The 19,163-nt window shown below is 41.3% G+C and overlaps 2 protein-coding genes across 3 annotated transcripts, besides 2 other annotated features; both read right to left on the bottom strand.

The window, feature by feature from the left end:
* Window positions 1-1,997: 1,997 nt before the first annotated feature.
* Window positions 1,998-9,410: a mobile genetic element.
* A 3,805-nt stretch (window positions 9,411-13,215) lies between these two features.
* On the bottom strand, window positions 13,216-15,009 carry Trxr2 (Thioredoxin reductase 2). Its single transcript, NM_079492.3, has one exon. It carries the CDS (start codon window positions 14,912-14,914, stop codon window positions 13,364-13,366), a length of 1,551 nt encoding a protein of 516 aa, NP_524216.1. The 5' UTR covers window positions 14,915-15,009; the 3' UTR covers window positions 13,216-13,363.
* An 883-nt stretch (window positions 15,010-15,892) lies between these two features.
* CG11404 (uncharacterized protein) lies at window positions 15,893-16,798 on the bottom strand. 2 transcript variants are annotated; one of them, NM_141140.2, is made up of 3 exons: window positions 16,691-16,798; window positions 16,483-16,643; window positions 15,893-16,429 (listed from the first exon to the last, which is right to left on the bottom strand). In NM_141140.2, the coding sequence occupies exons 1-3, from the start codon at window positions 16,773-16,775 to the stop codon at window positions 16,106-16,108; spliced, it is 570 nt and encodes a 189-aa protein (NP_649397.1). In that variant the 5' UTR covers window positions 16,776-16,798; the 3' UTR covers window positions 15,893-16,105. The 2 variants fall into 2 exon arrangements, with proteins under 2 accessions (NP_649397.1, NP_001262212.1); NM_001275283.1 differs by having other exon boundaries at window positions 16,483-16,634.
* A 124-nt stretch (window positions 16,799-16,922) lies between these two features.
* Window positions 16,923-17,268: a mobile genetic element.
* The last annotated feature ends 1,895 nt before the right edge of the window (window positions 17,269-19,163 follow it).

Below are 19,163 nucleotides of genomic sequence, written 5' to 3'. Positions count from 1 at the left end.
CAGCCAAAACAGCAAGAAACTATTCAATTTCAGTCATGTGCAAATATTTTATTACCCGCACACACAGCCAGACAGTCGGCCAAATTAATTAATAAACGCAATGGCAACAATGACAAATTTTCCGCTTCGAAAACTGCAACCAGCAGCACACGCGGAGTACATTCAACCGAACAAAAGGAAAAGTAAAAAATCAAACTCAGCAATTAGATTATTTCTAAAGAGTACACATTGCACCAATATTGCGCCAATAAGAAACCTTAATTGTTTATTATAACTGAGTGCAAATCATATTTAATATTCAATCGAGTAAACAGCAATTTATTTAGGTTTCGATTCTTGTTAGGTTAGGTCAGTGTTTTAATGTTGGTCCTCAAACCTTTTTTATTACGGGATCTGATGGTACATTTTAGTTAAAATGAATATTTTTAACTGCACTGGCCGCGACTATTGGATACTGTGTGATGATATGGAGATATGAATGCAGAAATTAATTGCTTAAGTCATTTTTGGCACGTGTAGATGAGTATTGTTAATTTAAGCCACAAGGTAGATTTTAATGATTTAAATTTGGCGTGCGCTGCGTGGAAATTTCGATGCTCATACAGACGAACTTACGGACATGGCCAAAACGAATATAGCCTAGATATTGATCGAGAATACAAATACTGTACTTGAACTTTTACAATAAGCAATTGACGTGAATATAAATATGACTCAACTTCAAGAATAATATAGAAACTTATTTAATTTACTTCTTCAAAGAAAATCCCCAAAGCTTAGAACATCAGATAATCATTTTAGTCAAAAATTAACAAGAATTAGGTGCCTACCATTTGCCAAGGGGTTTCCTGTGCTGCAGTTCTGAACATGGGTCTTAGATGTTCTCCATCGTTGTTCGCGTTTGATTATGATTTTCCACTATTTTAAGCGAACTCACATCTTCTGGTGTTTGAAATATTAATAAACGACTGTATTTCTACGAGAGAAAATCAAATAGCGGCACTGATGGCTGTATCCATATTTCATTTGAGGCCCCGGGCGGGCCCTTCGAAATGCAACTTCTCAGTCCCTGCTCCGTCTGGCCAAAAACTCAGCCGGCGACAAAACAAAGCCCGAAAGCTGAAGAGAAAGCTGCTTCACGCAATCAAAAGCAGCTGAAAGTGCTGGAGCATCAGAAAAACTTCAAAGGCGGCCTTCCGTTTCCATTCTCCCGTTTATCTCAATATTTTTTTTTCGTTGGCGGTGGCTTTTCCTGCTCCACCAAATCTCCCCTCTATTCGTGGCTTTTTCCGACGGCTTTCTACTGCTTGGTGCAGTTTTTAATTTAATTTGAAAATGTTTAAAACGAGCCATTCTTTTGTCTCTGCCTCTGCCTTTCTATGCGAGTGAAGTCACATTGTGGCAGGCCCATGTGTGCAGGACTATATCCTGAGTCGGTGGTGAAGGATAGGGATATCTTCACCCGGGTTCGCTGGAGAACTGAGCAAAAGGCAGTCGAAAGCCGCGCTTTTGCTGCAGTTGGTGCTTGGAAAGTTGGCACCGTTTGTGCATAAATGATAGGTCTCTCCTTCTGTGTGAATGTTTCCATTTATATACCGCACGTTGTACATACGCCGCGTTGGCTTTCACAAAAGCCGCAGAGTAACGAAAGCAAATCAACGCACTCTCACACGCACACAGTAAACACTCGCAATTATGTGTCTGTGTGTGTTTGCCGGACGGTTTGCCAGAGTTGCCAACCATTTGTGATGTTTTGGCTGGCACGCTATCAGAGCGCACAGGAGTCCAATGTCAAATATGCGACTCCCGACGTTGGCAAACAAGACAATGAAAATACTTCCCCATCTGTCTCCTGTCTCCTTTCCGCAGGATCCTGCCCTACCCCCCTTTAACAAGATCCTGTTTGCCCCGCCTGTTGGCAGCAGCGGCGGCTCTTGTTGGCTTTAAACAACAAAACAAATACGCTCGACCGCCAAAGAGATGCGATCGTGATGCAGTGTAATAAACCAATATATGCCACCAATTGAGAACACGTGTTTTCCTTGCAGTTGGGTGCAGCCGTCAGGCCACCTTTTTATTTCTTCTTATCTCTTCGAGTAGCAGAAACGGTTCTGCCCGCTTAACCTCTACAGAGTGTCTGATCTTACCTAAATACTGCGACTGCGCCGCCGTCGACAGCGGCAGAAGAGCAGCGTATATATATATGTATAAGAGAGAGAGAGAGAGAGCTTATGCGCATATATGGCCAGCGGCCAGCGTGGGGATGCTGACTTAGCTTAAAGCATAAATGGGTGATCTTATATCACGCTCACTTGAGACATTTATTTATGCAATGCAACTAAGTGTTGCTGTGTACTTATAGGTACAGTGTACCCTCGATATATGCACATACTACACCTCCCCTCTTTTTTAAAATAACGTAAAGAAATGAAGTTATTTTCTATCAACTATATTACCATTATAAAATAAAAATTACTTAAATATTATTTTTAATGAATTAACATTATTTATGATATAGAATTTTTAAATGAATAAAGAAAAAATATGTATGTATTTTGAATTAATAAAAATTCGATTATATCTATGTCTTTGTTATATTGTTTTGGCTGATCAGGCCGTTATTTAAGTTTTATTATGAAAGGTTTGGCATTGATTGCCCTTTTTTTTTTTTCATTCTATTTGTGCTTTTTTAGCCTATCTTTATGTACTATTTGTTGTTTCTTACTTCCTGTTTTAATGGTTATATTGTCATTTATTCCTATATCTACTACGTCATAAGGACCTTCATATCTTTTATCTAACTTATGACCTGTTTCTTTTCTAAGTAATACTTTATCTCCTATTTTTAATTCGAAATTATTTGTATTCCTATCATATCTTAATTTTCTATCCGCTTTTGCTTTTTCTAACATTCTTCTTGCTCTGTTGTACGACAATTCTAGTCTGCATTTAAGCTCTTTAGAGTAGTCGTCTAAGTTGTATATTGGGTCTATTTTGTTTATCTTACTGAAATCTTTGAATTGTCTGGGTAGTCTGCCAAATACTAGTTCGTATGGGCAATAGTCATGGACTATTGAGGGTGTTGTATTGAAGCAATAAGTGAAATATGGTAACCAAATGTCCCAATCACTTTTGTTAACCGATATGTATGAACGTATATATTCATTAAAAGTTCGGTGGCTTCTTTCTATTGTTCCTAAAGTTTGATGATGGTGAGCGCTAGATGTTAGATTTTCTATATGCATATATTTGCATAATTCATTCATAAGTGAATTTTTGTATTCCGTACCTTGATCTGTAATGAACGTCTTCATTGGACCGTACTTCAGTACAAATAATTCAAATATAGCCTTTGCAACTGTTTTAGCACTTTTATTTGGTGTTGGAATAGTTACTAAAAACTTGGTTAGATCGCATATGATTGTAACTGCATACTCATTTCCGTCTTCCGATTTCGGTAGTGGACCAATGGTATCAATTAAAACAGTATCAAATGCTGTTGCTGGCGTTGGCATCAATGTTAATGGAGTTTTCGTATGTGTTGTAATTTTGGCTTGTTGACATTTCAAACAAGTCTTTACATACTTTGAGATTGTCTTGGTCATCTGGGGCCAATAATAAAATCTTTTGATTTTTGACTGGGTTCGCGAAATACCAGTGTGGCCTCCTTCTATAGGATCATCATGGAATTTTGTCAAAATTTCTTTAATCTGAGCTTCGTCATTTTTGTCTATAATTATCACCTTTTGTAGAATAGCTAGTTCTACTTTTTCGAGTACTCGGTTGCCCTTTATTTTAAATTCATTTAGTGATACAAATTGGAACATCTGTTCGCTTGGTGATATTCGCATTTTTGTTATTTTATGCATTCCGGCTTTTGAAATAAGCCTTTGAAAGAATTGATTTAGATCAAATGTTTCATTAGAATACAAGTCATCAACATCAAAGCGTGAAACAATTGTTTTTCCTCGTTTTAATAAACACTTGTGTTTATCTATTTTGATTAAAACATATTTCTTTGTGTCATTATTATTGACAACTTCATAGACTTTGGGCTTTTCTATTGTTTGCTCTTTTTCCTCTTGTATTTTGACTATTGCTTCGTCCTTACAGGAATTTTCCTGTTTAGCTTTTGATCTGGTGGTAACTTTTAATATTTCTCTGTTGATTGTTTTCAGATCTTTTATTGTTATGCGAGACAAGGCGTCCGCAATATGGTTATCTTTCCCCTTAAGATATTCTACAGTAAAGTCATACTCTTCTAAATCCAGCCTCATACGAGTGAGTTTTGAACTTGGATTTTTCATAGAGAATAGGTATGACAATGGTCTATGATCGCTTTTTACCATGAAATGCTTGCCATATATGTATGGTCGAAAATGATTTATGGCCCAATGAATGGCCGTTAATTCTTGTTCTGTAGTGGACTTATTACTTTCACCTTGAGTGAACATTCTTGAAGCGTATGCCACTGGAAGTTGTTGACCATTGTGATCTTGTGTAAGTACCGCTCCGCATGCCTGTTTACTAGCATCGGTTGTTATGCAAAATTCTTTACCGAAATCTGGGTACTGTAGTAATGTTGGTTTCATTAATTCTGTTTTAAGGTATTCGAATGCATCATTGCATTCTGCTGTCCATTCGAATTGAACATTCTTTTTACAAAGCCTCGTTAAGTGGCGTGAATGATCAGAAAAATTTTTAATGAAACGTCTGTAATAATTACAGAAGGCTACGAAACGCCTAGCACTGTCGGCATCTGTTGGTATAGGATATTTTTCTATAACTTCATATTTGGTGTCATCTGGGAGTATACCTTTATCGGTACATTTGTGACCCAAATATGTTACTTCTTTCATAAAGAAAGAACATTTCCCTGGATGTAGTTTCAAATTATGTCGTCTACATAGCTCGAATACGTTAGTCAAATTTTTGAGCATATGTTTTTCTGAACAACCTATTACTACTAAGTCATCCATATATAGAAATGCTTGCGATGGTTCAAGACCAGAAAATGCAAGTGTCATCATACGTTGGAAGGAGTTTGGTGCTACTTTCAGTCCGTATGGTAATCGCGTGAAGCGATATGAGCCATTGGCTGTTGAAAATGACGTTATATCTCTATACCTTTTTTCTAGTTCTATCTGGTGGAATCCAGACATTAGGTCGAGACATGAAAAATACTTTGCTCTTCCTAATTGATCAAGAATATCTTCTATTCTTGGAAGTGGAAATTTGTCTGATAATAGTTTCTTATTTATTTGACGATAGTCAACTGCTAATCGCCATCTTTTTTCCGTGGAATTCGGAAGTGGTTTCTTTGGAACCAAAAGTAATGGACTATTATATTCAGACATTGATGGTTCAACTATTCCATCATCTATTAATTTTTTTACCTGTCTGGCGATTTCTGGTTTTTGGCTATCTGCCATGCGATAGTTTTTTATATAGACCGGTGTTTTTTCCCCTAATCTGAGTTTTTGTTTGTAGAAATTGTTAGCCGATATTGGTTCTGTTTCTAGACCAAAAATATCGCTAAACTCGGTGCATAACTTAGTTAGTTCATTATTGAATTGTTTAGGGAATCTTAATTGTTTTAAAATTTCTTCAGTTCTATTTTCCTTTTCTACTGGTGTTGTAAAAATGTCATAGTCTTTCATTGATTCGCATTTGATCTTCGCGCTATCTATTATGGCGTCTTTATTATTTGTATTTATAATGCGAATCAATGCGTTTTTGCTATCGGCAATGGTGCTTGCTACTATTATACCTGGTTGCAGCTCCTGATTTGGTACTACCACCGTTTTTTCGTTAGTGAGTAATTTGACTTGTCTGATTACTTCGCATCTAGCTGGCAATAAGAGTGTGTTGGAGTCTAAGTTATGTGTAATTGGTACACTAATCTGTCTACTGAAGTTATTGGGTCTTATTGTGAACCAGTCTTTGTTATTTTGAAACTCTAATACGCAATTGTATTTCTTGATAAAATCTATTCCGATTATGCCATCGCATGGTATCGGAAAATTCTCAGGTACTACATGAAATTCATGTGGCACTAGAACATCCTGAATGCGTATGTCAAGATCTACTGTACCTATAGACTGTATGGTTCCTTGCCCAATACCTGTAATATTTGATATATTACTGAAATTTATATTATTATATTCCTTTGCTTTGGCTTTTAGCAATGAAATTTCTGCACCTGTGTCTATTAGTAATGTAAGAACTGTGTTTGTTTCATGGTTTTTTGTCTTAATGAAAATACTCAGATTTAGGTTTACTTTAAACACTTTTACTGTTGATCGCTTTAGGGGGTCTGGCTGTTTTCCGATTGTACGTTACGCACATTTCGGTTGTTATTATTATTCTGACTTTGGTTACCCCTTCGGTTACCTCCGTCTCTGTTATTACCGTGGCCGCGGTAGCCTCCGCGACCTCTGTTGTTATTATTATAACCTTGGTTATAATTCTGGTTATAATTATGGTTATAATTATTTCTGCCTCTACCACGATAGTAGGCATTATAATTACCACGTCTATTATTCCCATTATAGAATAAGACTGTATTTGAATTGCCGGTTATTTCTGTACTGCAATGTAGGTATTTTTCCATTGCGTCGTTGAATGTACTAAATGTACCTGCAGTTAAGATCATTTTAAGTGCCTCGTTGGCACAGTTTTTGGTCATTGCTGATATCGACTCTTTAGTCGCGAATTTGTCAGCATTATCGGCGTCTAATCCGCCGTCTATGTAAGCTGCCTCGAGCTGCTTACGCATACTGTCTATTTCTGTAACATACTGAGACGCGGTCTTGCCTCTTTGTTGGGCATTTATTAATTTGGCCTTTATAACGTCAGGCGATTCGCCTTTTACGTTTGCCTGCAATATGGTAATTATTGCCTGTATCGTTGTCGCATGTTCTACTTTATAGTTTAATGGGCCAATAATTTTGGTCTTTATGACCTCTACTGCTAAAGTTTCTTGATCTCCTTTAGTTAGATCCGTCAACTTAAGTGCTGTCACAAACCTGTTTAAATGGAGTTTCTTACCATCGAATTCAGGTACTGTGGCAGATACCTGTTTAACGTATGCTCTCTGAGCTTCTAATGCGTTGGCCATGTTTCTTGTATTTGGTTGTACGGTATTAAATTTTAATTCTTCTATTGATTCGATATCGCTTTCGATATCTAAATCTTCTAACGGCTGCGACTCGTCCAAGTCTCTTAACTGGCTTTCGTCGAATTCTGCTATTTTGGTTAGTTCTGTTGGGACTTCTATTATAATGCTGTGTCTAACGCTGGTATTATGTAGTCTTTTACCAAATGAACTGAGAACTTTGAAGCATTGGACTTTATGTTCTTCAGTGAGTTTGCTTTTGTTTGTTACTATTAGGTTTTGTAATGTGTTGTATTGTGTTATCAATACCTTTATGTGAAAAATAAGCGTCTGAGTTTTGATCAGCGCGGTTTTATTAATACATTTATAGGATTTATCAAAAGCATCTCTAATATTGTTTATGGATATGGTTAAGTTTAGCCATTCCATGTATGTACCTTTTAGCGATGTAATCGCACTTGTACCTTTTTGGTGTAGTTTCTATTAGATTTTGTCTAAATCATTGGCTCGACTCATGTAAGTCTTTTCAACGATCTTTTGTGAAACTGATAAAGTTTTAAGGCCAGGTTAAAAGGCTGATAGGATAACTAAAATCAGAAATAGTAAGTACATTGAATTTAACTGTGGGGTTGTATCCACGACTTATGTCCCATTTTGATATGGGGAAAATTAGTCTTTATTTGTATATCAAAAGTACAAATAGAATTTTAACTTTGAGAATTGGTCAATTATTGTTATCTCGATCAGATATAAATATAGCTCGAAATTTTAATAGGTCTAAACTGTTGTTAAACATATTTTTACTTGATAGATGAATTCATTATACTCAGTTTACATCGGTTGCAATTTGCAATTTTACAATATTATTACTTATTTTAAGTTTAGGACTGAGTATAATGTGTTAGTTATGAAATGGGTCCCTGATAAGTTAGTAATTTTGTTGCAGCGGAAACCGCATCGACAACATTAATATAATATTTGGGCGGTTGAGGCTATGGCGTATAACGCAGCCCGCCGCTTTACTTCGCACCACGAAGTTGTTGATTGATGGCTGCAAGGCGCTCTTTGTAGCGCTGCTGGTCTTCCTCATTAGTTGCCGTCTTCAGTAGTTCGATGTTGAGCCTCCGGGCGCTGAGCAACTTAATCCGGCGGCCACCCCTCTTCTTTTTAGGTGGCTGCTCCCTCGCTGCAGTCCGTGCCTTGTACTCTTGTATGGTCAAGGGCTTTGGTCCCGCGGACGGATCTACCTCTATTACCTCTTTGATACTTGGCAGATCCCTTTGCTCGACAGGAGCAGGGTGTTCGAACGTCTGCTTGGTAGACATTCGCTGTTGTCATGTGCGGCGCGCCGGTGGAATCCTTTATCCTTTATCCTAATCCTACCCTCGCAGGATGCCGTGCTAATTGCTGTTGCGGCTTACAATGGTCGAGGGCAGTCGTTCATGCAGACGTCGGGTCTTTTCGGCTTGGGTGATGTTGAATTTTCAGTTATTTCTTCATTGATTATTTCTATTTTTGCTGAGTGAGTTGTGGTATTCGGCTTTCTTTGCTGGAGGTTTTCTTTCAGAAAGTCTAATTCGGCAGTTAATTTCTGTGCCGTTGCCCATGGGGGCGGTGTTTTATTTGTATATCATAGCCACTTAATATGTGCTATACCTTTATTTTTGATTTCCTGACATCCGCGTTTGCCCATTACCACACTCTACTCACTCAGTATTTTTGTTTCTTTTTTTTTTTCATCAGTGTCCCGTCTCTAGGTCTCCCGCACTGGTGTAAGGGGCGGCCTGCCTCTCACACCTGTTGTCGCTGTTTAGAATTCCCAAATCAAATCGGCAATATTAGCAGCATTTCCTCAGTAGTCCTCAGATCGCAGGCTCCTGCCTCACGGTCGCCATGTAATAAACCAATATATGCCACCAATTGAGAACACGTGTTTTCCTTGCAGTTGGGTGCAGCCGTCAGGCCACCTTTTTATTTCTTCTTATCTCTTCGAGTAGCAGAAACGGTTCTGCCCGCTTAACCTCTACAGAGTGTCTGATCTTACCTAAATACTGCGACTGCGCCGCCGTCGACAGCGGCAGAAGAGCAGCGTATATATATATGTATAAGAGAGAGAGAGAGAGAGCTTATGCGCATATATGGCCAGCGGCCAGCGTGGGGATGCTGACTTAGCTTAAAGCATAAATGGGTGATCTTATATCACGCTCACTTGAGACATTTATTTATGCAATGCAACTAAGTGTTGCTGTGTACTTATAGGTACAGTGTACCCTCGATATATGCACATACTACAGCAGTCTTCACAGTCAGCTCCATACCCAGATCATTCAAGAATAGGTAGTCTTGTTCTATCTGAGGCATCAAATTCTAACAGAGGGTAAAGGTAAATATTGTGCACTTAAGTATTGTCAGGAGCTTAATAATGGTATTCATAATAATACCTTCGAAGTGGTTTTGAAGATTAATTTCGAGTTTATTTTGAGAGAAGAAAAAACAGTTCTACATAAAGGTGATGAAATGGATGTAGCAAATACATTTTGAGTTCAAGGCCATGTGTTTCAATTTTGGACGACTGATTATTTTTTAACAGTAGTGATTTTAAGGCGATTTTAAGTAGTTTTTCATCAGCGCCCAGTCGACACTCACGCGGCCACCTCTATTACAAACTCCCGCCTTTAGCTGAGTCCTTGCCACATTCCTCCTGGTCACATGATTTTGTCATTCTGTGAATGCGAGCAAAGTTTGCCGAGGGCTGTGTGGCGTGGGACGAGCCGAGGGGTCAGAGGTACAATTGATTTTATGAAATTAAATTACGGCACACATATTTAAGCACTCGGAATCGTTGAAAAGAAGCTTGTGTTGAGGGAGCTGGTAGCGCTTGTGGATTCAGTGCATCCTTAAGCCGTTGAACTGAATGTGGGACGAAAGGAAGCCAGCGCTAAACGGCTAAAAGTAAGCAATTAATTTCCGTCGCAATCGATAATCAATTTTAATTTGAGTTACTGCAGTAATTGGATAAAGACTTAATATAAAATTATCGTCAAGTGTCTGCCCGCTCGGACAAAGGAGGCCTCTTTGTAATGCAATCAACAGAAATACACAAATGCTTGCGTTCCTTTGAGATGTGTTTGTTTTTTCCTCGAATGCGAGTTTGAGGATGGAAACTGACCGCAAAACACAATAGACACATGCCGAAGTTAAAGCTAAAATGTAATTAAATAATTGCAATTAAGCTTGGGAAACAAGAGTGCAGAAGGAACTCGAAAATTACATAAATAAATTAAATACCTCAAATAATCAACACATTATCAACTTTTACGTAATTACACATTCAGCACGCAGCGAAGATGCAGATCCTGTAGCCGGATACAAAGGCAGATGGAGACCCAGATGCAGATGGCGATGCATATGCAGATAAAGTTTGATCCTAGCAGATGCGGAGCAGCTCAAACATAGCCCAACAATGGGAATCGCAAACATGTACACGACTGACTGACAAACCGATATACGTATATGTCCGAGCAACAATTGCGGCGTAATTTGGTAAATGGAAATGGATACATTTAATAACTAAACTAAATAGAAAGCCATCCTGCTTACCATTCGACTCCGACTCGTTCTTCATCCTAATGGATATTTGTTTATTTGCATGGAAATTGGAAATTAAACTATTGAATCATTGAAAGCCCTTTGACTCGGTCTTGCCGTGGAACGTGCCGAGCTCCGGTTACTCCGATCCCCTCACCTGTTCGTGCCCCAGACCAGTCTCAACTGGGCAAACAAATCAAACTGTGATTGCACAATTTGATAGGATTTAAAAATTCCAAATTGCTAAACAAGACTTAGGCTCTTCCCCTCCTCCGATCGAAAGTGCTCAGTGTGCCATGCCCACCAAGTAACCACAAGCTGCTGCGGTTGCGTGCCCCAAGTGGAATTGTTTGTAATGCGTTGATGAGAGCGCCAACCGTCCGTCTTCCATCAGAAGGAAGATAGAGTGGCGGACAAGGACCCTCGACGAGGATTAATTTAAATGAGATTTTTAATTTACTTTAGTCTATTGAGGCAGCTTTGTTCCAACGCTGGTTGCACAATTTCGCAAACAAGTTGTGCGGACTTGTGTGATCGAGGTGTCGCCCGTGGGTGGGTATTGTGCCTCTGCCACGCCATTCGTACCCACTTCAACACGCATAATTTCACCCGATTCGCTCTCGATAAACTTTCCACCGTCTCAACGGCGGAGCCAAAACAATTCCTGTGCCGCCGATTTGCATTCGAGAGCACTCAATCTGAAGAAGGAGCCTGAAAAGGAGCAGTGTTTCGACCACTTGGACACGCAATCAGAGAAACTTTTCCGCACTTTTCCCGTATTGTAATTCAAGACATTCCCTTCCTGCCCACCGGGGTTGGGAGCGGGTCAAGATACCATTGCCCGAAAACCGGAGAACAATAATGGGAGCAACAATGCAATTGCCAAATGCCAACTTCGGGTTCGGGACCCGGATTGCGGATGGGGGTGCTGAAGATGAAAATAGTTTAAGTGCAAAATTTTACGCTTTATCAAATTACCCGCGGGTGCTTTAACTTACAGCCAAACTTCGGGATGAGCAAAACTTTTGCCGCCCGCTGCAGCTGCAGCTGGGCGGTCAGGTCACAATTTATGATTCTAAGGTGTTGCAATGAAAACTACCGGAGACTCCTTGCGATGGCCGGGCTAAATTTGTTATATTTCTTACTGTCAGCCAGACCATTTGTTAAATGAGTTGGCAAAGCTAATCGAAAAGTTACGGCGGAGACTTTGGGAGCGCGGAGCTCACGGACAGATGCACCGCCTTGACCTGGATCCCGGCCCACCTGGACAGGTCCTCCTTTGATGACCGGCACAAACAAACGTATAAATAACGCCTGGGCAAACATTTAACTGGGAGCATACGGCTTCCAAGCGGGGCCGAAAATCGGCCAGTTGCAATAAAAAAATAATTTATAATAGATGCTGAGAGAACAAGAACGAGAGCGTGCGAAGCCCAAAATGCTAAAGTAAGATTTATGCAAATCGGAAGTATACATTAATCAAAATTTTTTATTCTTGTTGTTTGTTGTTGCTCGTGCCACGAGCAGCCATGGTGTGTGTGTGTGTGTGTGTGTGTGGGTGGATGGGTGTGTCCCAGATTCTGGCGCCACTCGCAAGATTCCGGGTCACCGATACGCCACCGGACTCGGAAATGGATACGCAGGTCACCTCCAGGGGAACAAAGTGTTTTTCACCACCAACTTCATAAATTAAAACTTCATATGTCAAAAATAGCAATCACTCTGTGGGTTTTCAGTGCTTCCCCGACTTACTAAGTGTGGCTCTGTCATTTATAATAAAGTGTCAAATCAAAAGAACGTGAGCCACACATCCCAACGAGCTATTCGTCAAAGAAGTGCAATTCAGATCCGGTTGGGACATGTTTACGAGTAGATGCGTTCGGACTGTATAAACTTTATATAAATAAAAAAAAATTGGGCAAAAGTATCAATTTTTACCCTTGCAGATTCCAATCATAACCTGCCACTGCCACGCAGTGAAGCCCACATTTCGGGCCATACAAAGTATATTTATTCTTGATCAAACTAGTCGATATAATCATGTCCGTCGGTCCGTCTGTCCATTTCTACGCAACGTTATTTGTCTGCTTAAATTCCCAAAAGTCTTATTTCTATTAAACAAGTCAAAGCTCTCCGGATCGGGAAACTATATTTATACCTGCCGTATATTACGAAATAAATAAAAATAATGGTTTGGTTTGCAGAAAATAGCATCATTATGTTTTATAAACCATTATTTTCCGATTTGAGAGTTTTGTGCAAACAACACGCAAGTTTGAATGGAACCGATACCTTTCGATGTGTCTACAAAAATAGTTCCACGTAATCATTATTTTAAATCGAGTTTGACTGTAAGCTAGTGGGATTGGGAAGTACAAATTTTAAAATTTGTTTGGCAAGTCGATCGAAATGGGTTCCTGCTATATGCTTTTCAACGAGTGAGAATATGAAAGTGTTTTCAAATTATTTGCCAAATATTAAATTTTTCTCTGCACCAATCAACCAACATTAAGTGACCAATTTTTTTTAATTAGAATGAAAATGGTGTGTAGCCTTTCACGTACTAAAATCGACAGTAGATACGGACTGAAACATACTTGAAGTGAAAGAAATATGCTTTGTTTCTCACCACAAGATACCTATCTCCAAGGCACGGAACTAACTGCAACAGGAGGCTGGTGTAGGATCCCGACCAGATCGCTTGGTGATTGACAGCCGGGTGAACTCTTCGGCGGTGGTGGGGTGGATTCCCACCGTGTTCAGAAGCGTCTTTACGGTCAAGCCGGTCTTGAGGGCTGCGGCGAAGCCCTGGATGACCTCGCCGGCGACTGGGCCGATGTAGTGCAGGCCAAGGATCTTCTGGTCCCCGGACACTTCGGCTACGGCCTTGAGGTAGCAGTGACGCACGCTCTTCTGGGGAATAAAGAACTCTGTGGGCTTGTAGTAGCCGTGGAAGACCTCGATGTTGTCAGCACCACGCAGTTCGATGGCCGTTTCCTCCGACATGCCGACGCAACTGTATTCTAGCGGAGTAAAAACTGTGGTTGCCACGTCGGCATAGTCCATCAGCTGCGTGGAGCCGGCGAACAGACGCCTGGCAAGCAGGCGGCCCGACAGGATGGCCACCGGCGTTAGCTCTGGTCGACCATATATGATGTCCCCAACTGCAAATATATGAGGCACGCTGGTGGCCTCCGCGGCGTCTACCACAATCTTGTCGTCATGAGTCTTCACTCCGGCGGCGTCCAGGTTGAGGTCCTCGATGAGACCTTTGCGCCCAATGGCCCACAGCACGGTGTCGAAAACGTCGCTGCCGTCCATTTGGGTGGTTGTGTTGCGGTACCGAACTAGCAGCCGTCCGTCCGCCTGCCTCTCCACGGCCTTGGGGATTGTGGTGCCCAGGAAGGGAATGCCGCGCTCAGTCATCATGGCGGCCAGCAGCTCGGACATCTGGCGATCGAAGCCGCGCAGCACAATGGAGCGCACCATGACAGTGGGCTCGTAGCCGAGACCCTTAAGGAAACAGGCGCACTCGAGACCCACGTATCCGGCGCCCACCACAAGGGTACGACCCGGCTCTCGCTCGTAGCTGAATATATCGTCGCTGGTGATGCCCAGTTCAACGGCTCCGGGAATGTCCGGGTAGCGTGGCCTCCCGCCGACGGCTACCACCACGTACTCTGAGGTCACTTGACGGTGCTCGGCACCTGGCATCGCCACATACTCGATGGTGTGGCTGTCGCGAAAGGTGGCCATCGAATTTACGTACTCCACCTTTTTGTCGCGCAGGTCCACGCGGGTCACCCAGTTGACGGACTTGATGTGGTTCTGGACGGAGCGCACCAACTTGCGCCAATCGGGCCGTATGTTCGTGTCGTCTACATTCCAGCCGTAGGCCACCGCCTCGTGAACAGCCTCGCCCAGCAGCGAGGCCTGGTGCATTAGCTTCTTGGGGATGCAGCCCACATTCACGCAGGTGCCGCCGATGCCCCACTTGGTGCCCACTGGAGTGGGCTTGACGTAGTCGAAGCAGAGCACGCGGGCTCCACAGCCAGCAGCCTCCTTGGCACACGCCAATCCCGCCGAGCCCCCGCCGAGCACCACAAGGTCGTAATCATAGCGTGGTCTTGAGGCAGCAAGGCGGCACCATCCGAGGCTGGACCGAAGTGCGTTGTGTGTGGAGGATCGCAGAAACTTTATCGTCGACATATTGGACTGATAAATTGGACGGGAACAAATTTCAGGTCGAAAAGAAGGTAAACCGGAATTTTAGGACTCGGCACTGCCAACTTGTGAAATTATTAGACAGCCCAAAAAGCCAGGATGTCACAAAAACCATGCGCTCACTTACCGTTTCCCTAAAGTTAATAATTGCTCCTAATAATATATATTTCAGGCTGTTTAAGACAATAAAAATACCTTGGCTCAGATATCGTGATTTTGCTGACATTTCTTGCTATGAGGTTAAGTTGACCCCCATTTACGGTATTAGGCACATCCTGCCAAATCCCTCCGAATATGAAACGGAATCAATATTCCCTTCAAGTGGAGGGAGCTGGCTTTTAGCATAGATTAAGATGAAATAGAGATGACGATATTTCGTTTCGGAGCTCTGATATGCTCCGCTCTCTGGGGGGGAACTAGTTCAAGGGAAAAGGGGAACCTATAAAGGACACACAGGGATCCATATTTTCGACTCCAGGGCGATTGTCCCAGTAGTTCCTTGGGAAAAACGACGGATATCTATGCAAATTCCTCGACCACCAAAAAACACTTTCTTCCCCAAGAATTGGCCAAACCTTTGGCATATACATACAAATCCAGTGAAATGGTGAAATGTCAGTTTCAATGATTTATGCTTCTTGGCCATGGACCATTTGGAATTTTTGGCAGGCCGTTGGCAGTCAGTTTCCTGCCCTGCATCCCATCCCCAATTTAATGGCGCTCTGGTCTGCTGCCTGCCCAATCTCAATCCAATCCGGGGCATGTCCATGCCTTTCTAATTTCTAATCTAATATTTTTGCCTACAAATGCCGGACGACGGTCGGGTGAGGCAAGAGAAATTCTTTGCCTCGGATGCTTGGCCATGTCCAATGCCTGCTCTGGATATGATTTACTTTTGCGGTTTGTTTTTGGTGCGTTTAACCGCAAATATTTAATGGTTTTATTTCCCGATGCTCGACCGGCCCTCAGCTGCGATTCATTTGTACATGTCCTGGTCTGCGGTAGTGTGCTGGTGTGTGCGTGCGGGGTATCTGTGTGTCTGGTGTTTTCTGGCATATTTATTAGTTGAACCACCGACCCAGTGTATTTGTAGATGCGGCAAGGTTAAGCCCCTGACTGATGGTGACCCACTTAAAGGCGGCTGAACCTGTGCTCCGTCGTTTAGTGTCTGATTTTTTAGATCTTAATGGTCTGGGCCATTGCCATTCGTTCCTGAATTTCCTCTGCGGGATGTGGCTGCTGCTCTGGGAGAGCCTCGGACTGGATCCGAGGTTTGGGATCTCCGTCGATCTGCATCTGATACATAACGGTTGCTATAATCAGACTAAAGTGCAGCATGGTCAACAGGAATCCGAAAAGGACAAGAGAAGCGTAGTAGCTCCAGCATAGGTCGCTCCACCACAAGTGCCACACCATCTTCAGGTGGAAAGCAGCCAGACACTGGTGAAGGTAGCAGTTCCACATGAGAACAATCGCCACCAGCAAGGAGATGTGATAGATCTGGTTGTGAATTCGGTACATTAATGTGGTCCCCGAGTTATGTGGTCTTTTACCTGAAAAAATGCGGGGAGAAGCAGTAAGATGTTTACATATAGGTTAAAGTCCCACATGCTTTCCCCGAACTCCACTCCATAATTGGTTTCCGGTTGTAACGGAGCGAACATCTGGCCGATAATAGGAATATTCTGCCAAAGACTTGTCTGGGCTGTAGAAACTAAAAAGACTTCAGTGATTAGGAGATGGTCCTTACAAAGAACTTACCATTTATGATTCGATTGATTTCCATGCTTATGTAACCTACAAGTACGTTGTACACAAGCAAGTTTAGAGCAGGCATAAAAATCATGTTGCGGCTGTAAAAAATATACAATAGTTATATAAGACTTTGAAGGGTAGATCCCTTACTACTTTACTATATTGCTGACTAAAAAATATCGTTTTCTCTAGCTAGAACTTCCAAATATTGTAACTATACCCGTTACTCGCAGAGTAGATGTGTTGATCTCTTTTCACATTTTTATTAGTCTTGTAAATTTATATCGATTTCTATCGCCCATTCTTACACACTTAGACCGCATAAAACTGCCACGCCCAAATTATAGAAAATTTTTTCGATATTTTTTCATAATGTTTTAGTCTTGTAAATTTTTATCGATTTGCTAAAAACGCCGCTAAGCCGGCCACGCCCACACTTTTAAGCAATTTTTAAATTTTTTATCATTTTTTTCCCAATTATCTATCGATATCTCAGAAAAATTATAAAATTTTGCGTTCGCAATCACACTAGCTGATTAACGGGTATCTGATAGTCGGGGAACTCGACTATAGCATTCTCTCTTGTTTTCATATATTTTTCTTCACTTGCAGGTAAGTGGCACCTATCCCCAGAAGGGTGAGTACCGTTTATTCGCCTTATCTCGGCGACTAGGGAGATTTTAAATAAAGAAATTAATATCAGAAAATTCTCCAACAATGAAACTTTGCCATGGAAACGCGGAAAAACTCTCGGAATTGATGCGATAAAAGTTTAATTCCAAGTATGGCTGCCCACCACTCCTCTTCGACAACTTCGTAGGCCTAATGTGCTGACAATCGTTGGATTCCAGACCACTCAGACCTCAGACTCCCCCCTAGTATAATTTAAACTTTAAAATGACCGGGGACGATCCTAGGCAACAACAGAAAAGGCAGAATGCAATCGGGGGGTTGGAAATGTACGACGTAAACTTCTACAAAAGTTGTAAAAAATGAAAAAGTTCGCCAATAAACATTAGAAAAACTTTTGCGCCTCATCTGACCTTACCATTTTGTGATTTGAATCGCTCTACATGCCCACAAAATCAGTAGGCATATTGCGAATCCCTTTCTGCGATGGCACCTGCCTAGCGACAAGTTTATCAAATGTTTTCAAACTCAGCCAAATTAAGCCCAATCCCGAAATATCATCTAAAGTTATCATTATGCTTCTTCTGTCTGTCGCCAGGCAAATGACGAGGGCCACTTAAGGTTTGAGAAGGTCTGGAGCGATTTTGGCCGAGCCGTCATGGTAATAAGACAAACTGGTAAAAAAAACATCAAATATTAATTAAGTTTGCGCCTAATTAGTTTGATTCAGATCCAAAATGCTGCCTTTTCTCCTTTGCCCAGGGTTAGACATCAAAAAGGTGTTGGCTTTGGAACTCAGGCTCAATTTTGGCAAAAACGCCAATGAATTACACTCGCCTGAGATGGTTACAATTGCTCAATTAAAGTCTAATTACAGAGGAACCATGGAGCAAGGCGGACGAATCGGGTCAAAAGTTAAACAATGTGGCAAACAAAATATTTGACAAAACGGGAACGGCCAAAGCCAGAACTGGTGCGAAGGATGTCTAAGTGAGTTAACAAAAGGCAACATTTGTTCAAAAATTCTAACAATACCGAAAAAGCGTCTAGAGAACCCATGGTTTATTTACGTTTATTTGTCGAAATATTTGCGGATGGCAAACTTTTTGCAGCAATTATTTAATTTGTTGCCAATGCGAGGCATAATGTGTTCAATTCTTTTTCGATTTACCCTGTTGTGTCCGCCTTAAAAGCTGAGGAAAATGTTTCAATCCATGCTCAAATATTTAATTTCGTTTATTGAAGTATTTGCTCTTTGGTTTGGGCAACAAACAGTTTCTGAGGTGGTTGACTGTTAGAGGGCATTTTTGGAAACAGCAGCCCCACACACACGTGCCTTGGCATAAGCAACTTCTTCACCAACATTCGTTTTCAACGCAAGTCTTTTCATTCTAGTTTGCCTGTTTGTTTGTTAGCTGGCCCACTTGAAACGAGAATTTTATTAATTAATTTGAAACCGTTTCTATTGACGAGGATTCCGGAATTAGCTTCCCAGCCAGAAGGATTTTAGCTCGGCCTTGGATTAGTTTGCACAGGCAATGTGTTTTAAGTGTACATTTGTTGGGGTAGCATTTGCGGAATGGGATTCTCTAATTGATTTCGCTACGGTCACTGAAAACTGCTTGTTTGGGAAAGCCCAAATAGATTTTCGTCTTTTACATGTATTAATTAGAATTTTAAATCCATAGCTAATCTCAGAATAAACTATACCTATTTTCGCCTAAAACTGTTATTGATATTCAAATACAAATTTTTGTGCTGCCTTACGCTCTCAGGCAATAAAAGTGGGCTATAAAAAATTCCGATAAATTCATAAACCTAAATCCACAAAATTGTTTAGACATTTTCA

The sequence above is a fragment of the Drosophila melanogaster genome, chromosome 3L, assembly GCF_000001215.4.
Source record: "Drosophila melanogaster chromosome 3L".
In the NCBI taxonomy this organism is placed as follows: Eukaryota; Metazoa; Arthropoda; class Insecta; order Diptera; family Drosophilidae; genus Drosophila; species Drosophila melanogaster.
Note: the sequence above shows the minus strand (reverse complement) of the source record. Positions and strands in the feature narration are given on the sequence as shown.

Coding starts and splice junctions, on each gene's coding strand:
- CG11404 (NM_141140.2), bottom strand. CDS start 16,775: ATGATTTTTATGCCTGCTCTAAACTTGCTTGTGTACAACGTACTTGTA. Junction 16,644..16,690: donor AATCAATCGAATCATAAATG/GTAAGTTCTTTG, acceptor AAGTCTTTTTAG/TTTCTACAGCCCAGACAAGT. Junction 16,430..16,482: donor TTCTCCCCGCATTTTTTCAG/GTAAAAGACCAC, acceptor ATTCACAACCAG/ATCTATCACATCTCCTTGCT.
- Trxr2 (NM_079492.3), bottom strand. CDS start 14,914: ATGTCGACGATAAAGTTTCTGCGATCCTCCACACACAACGCACTTCGG.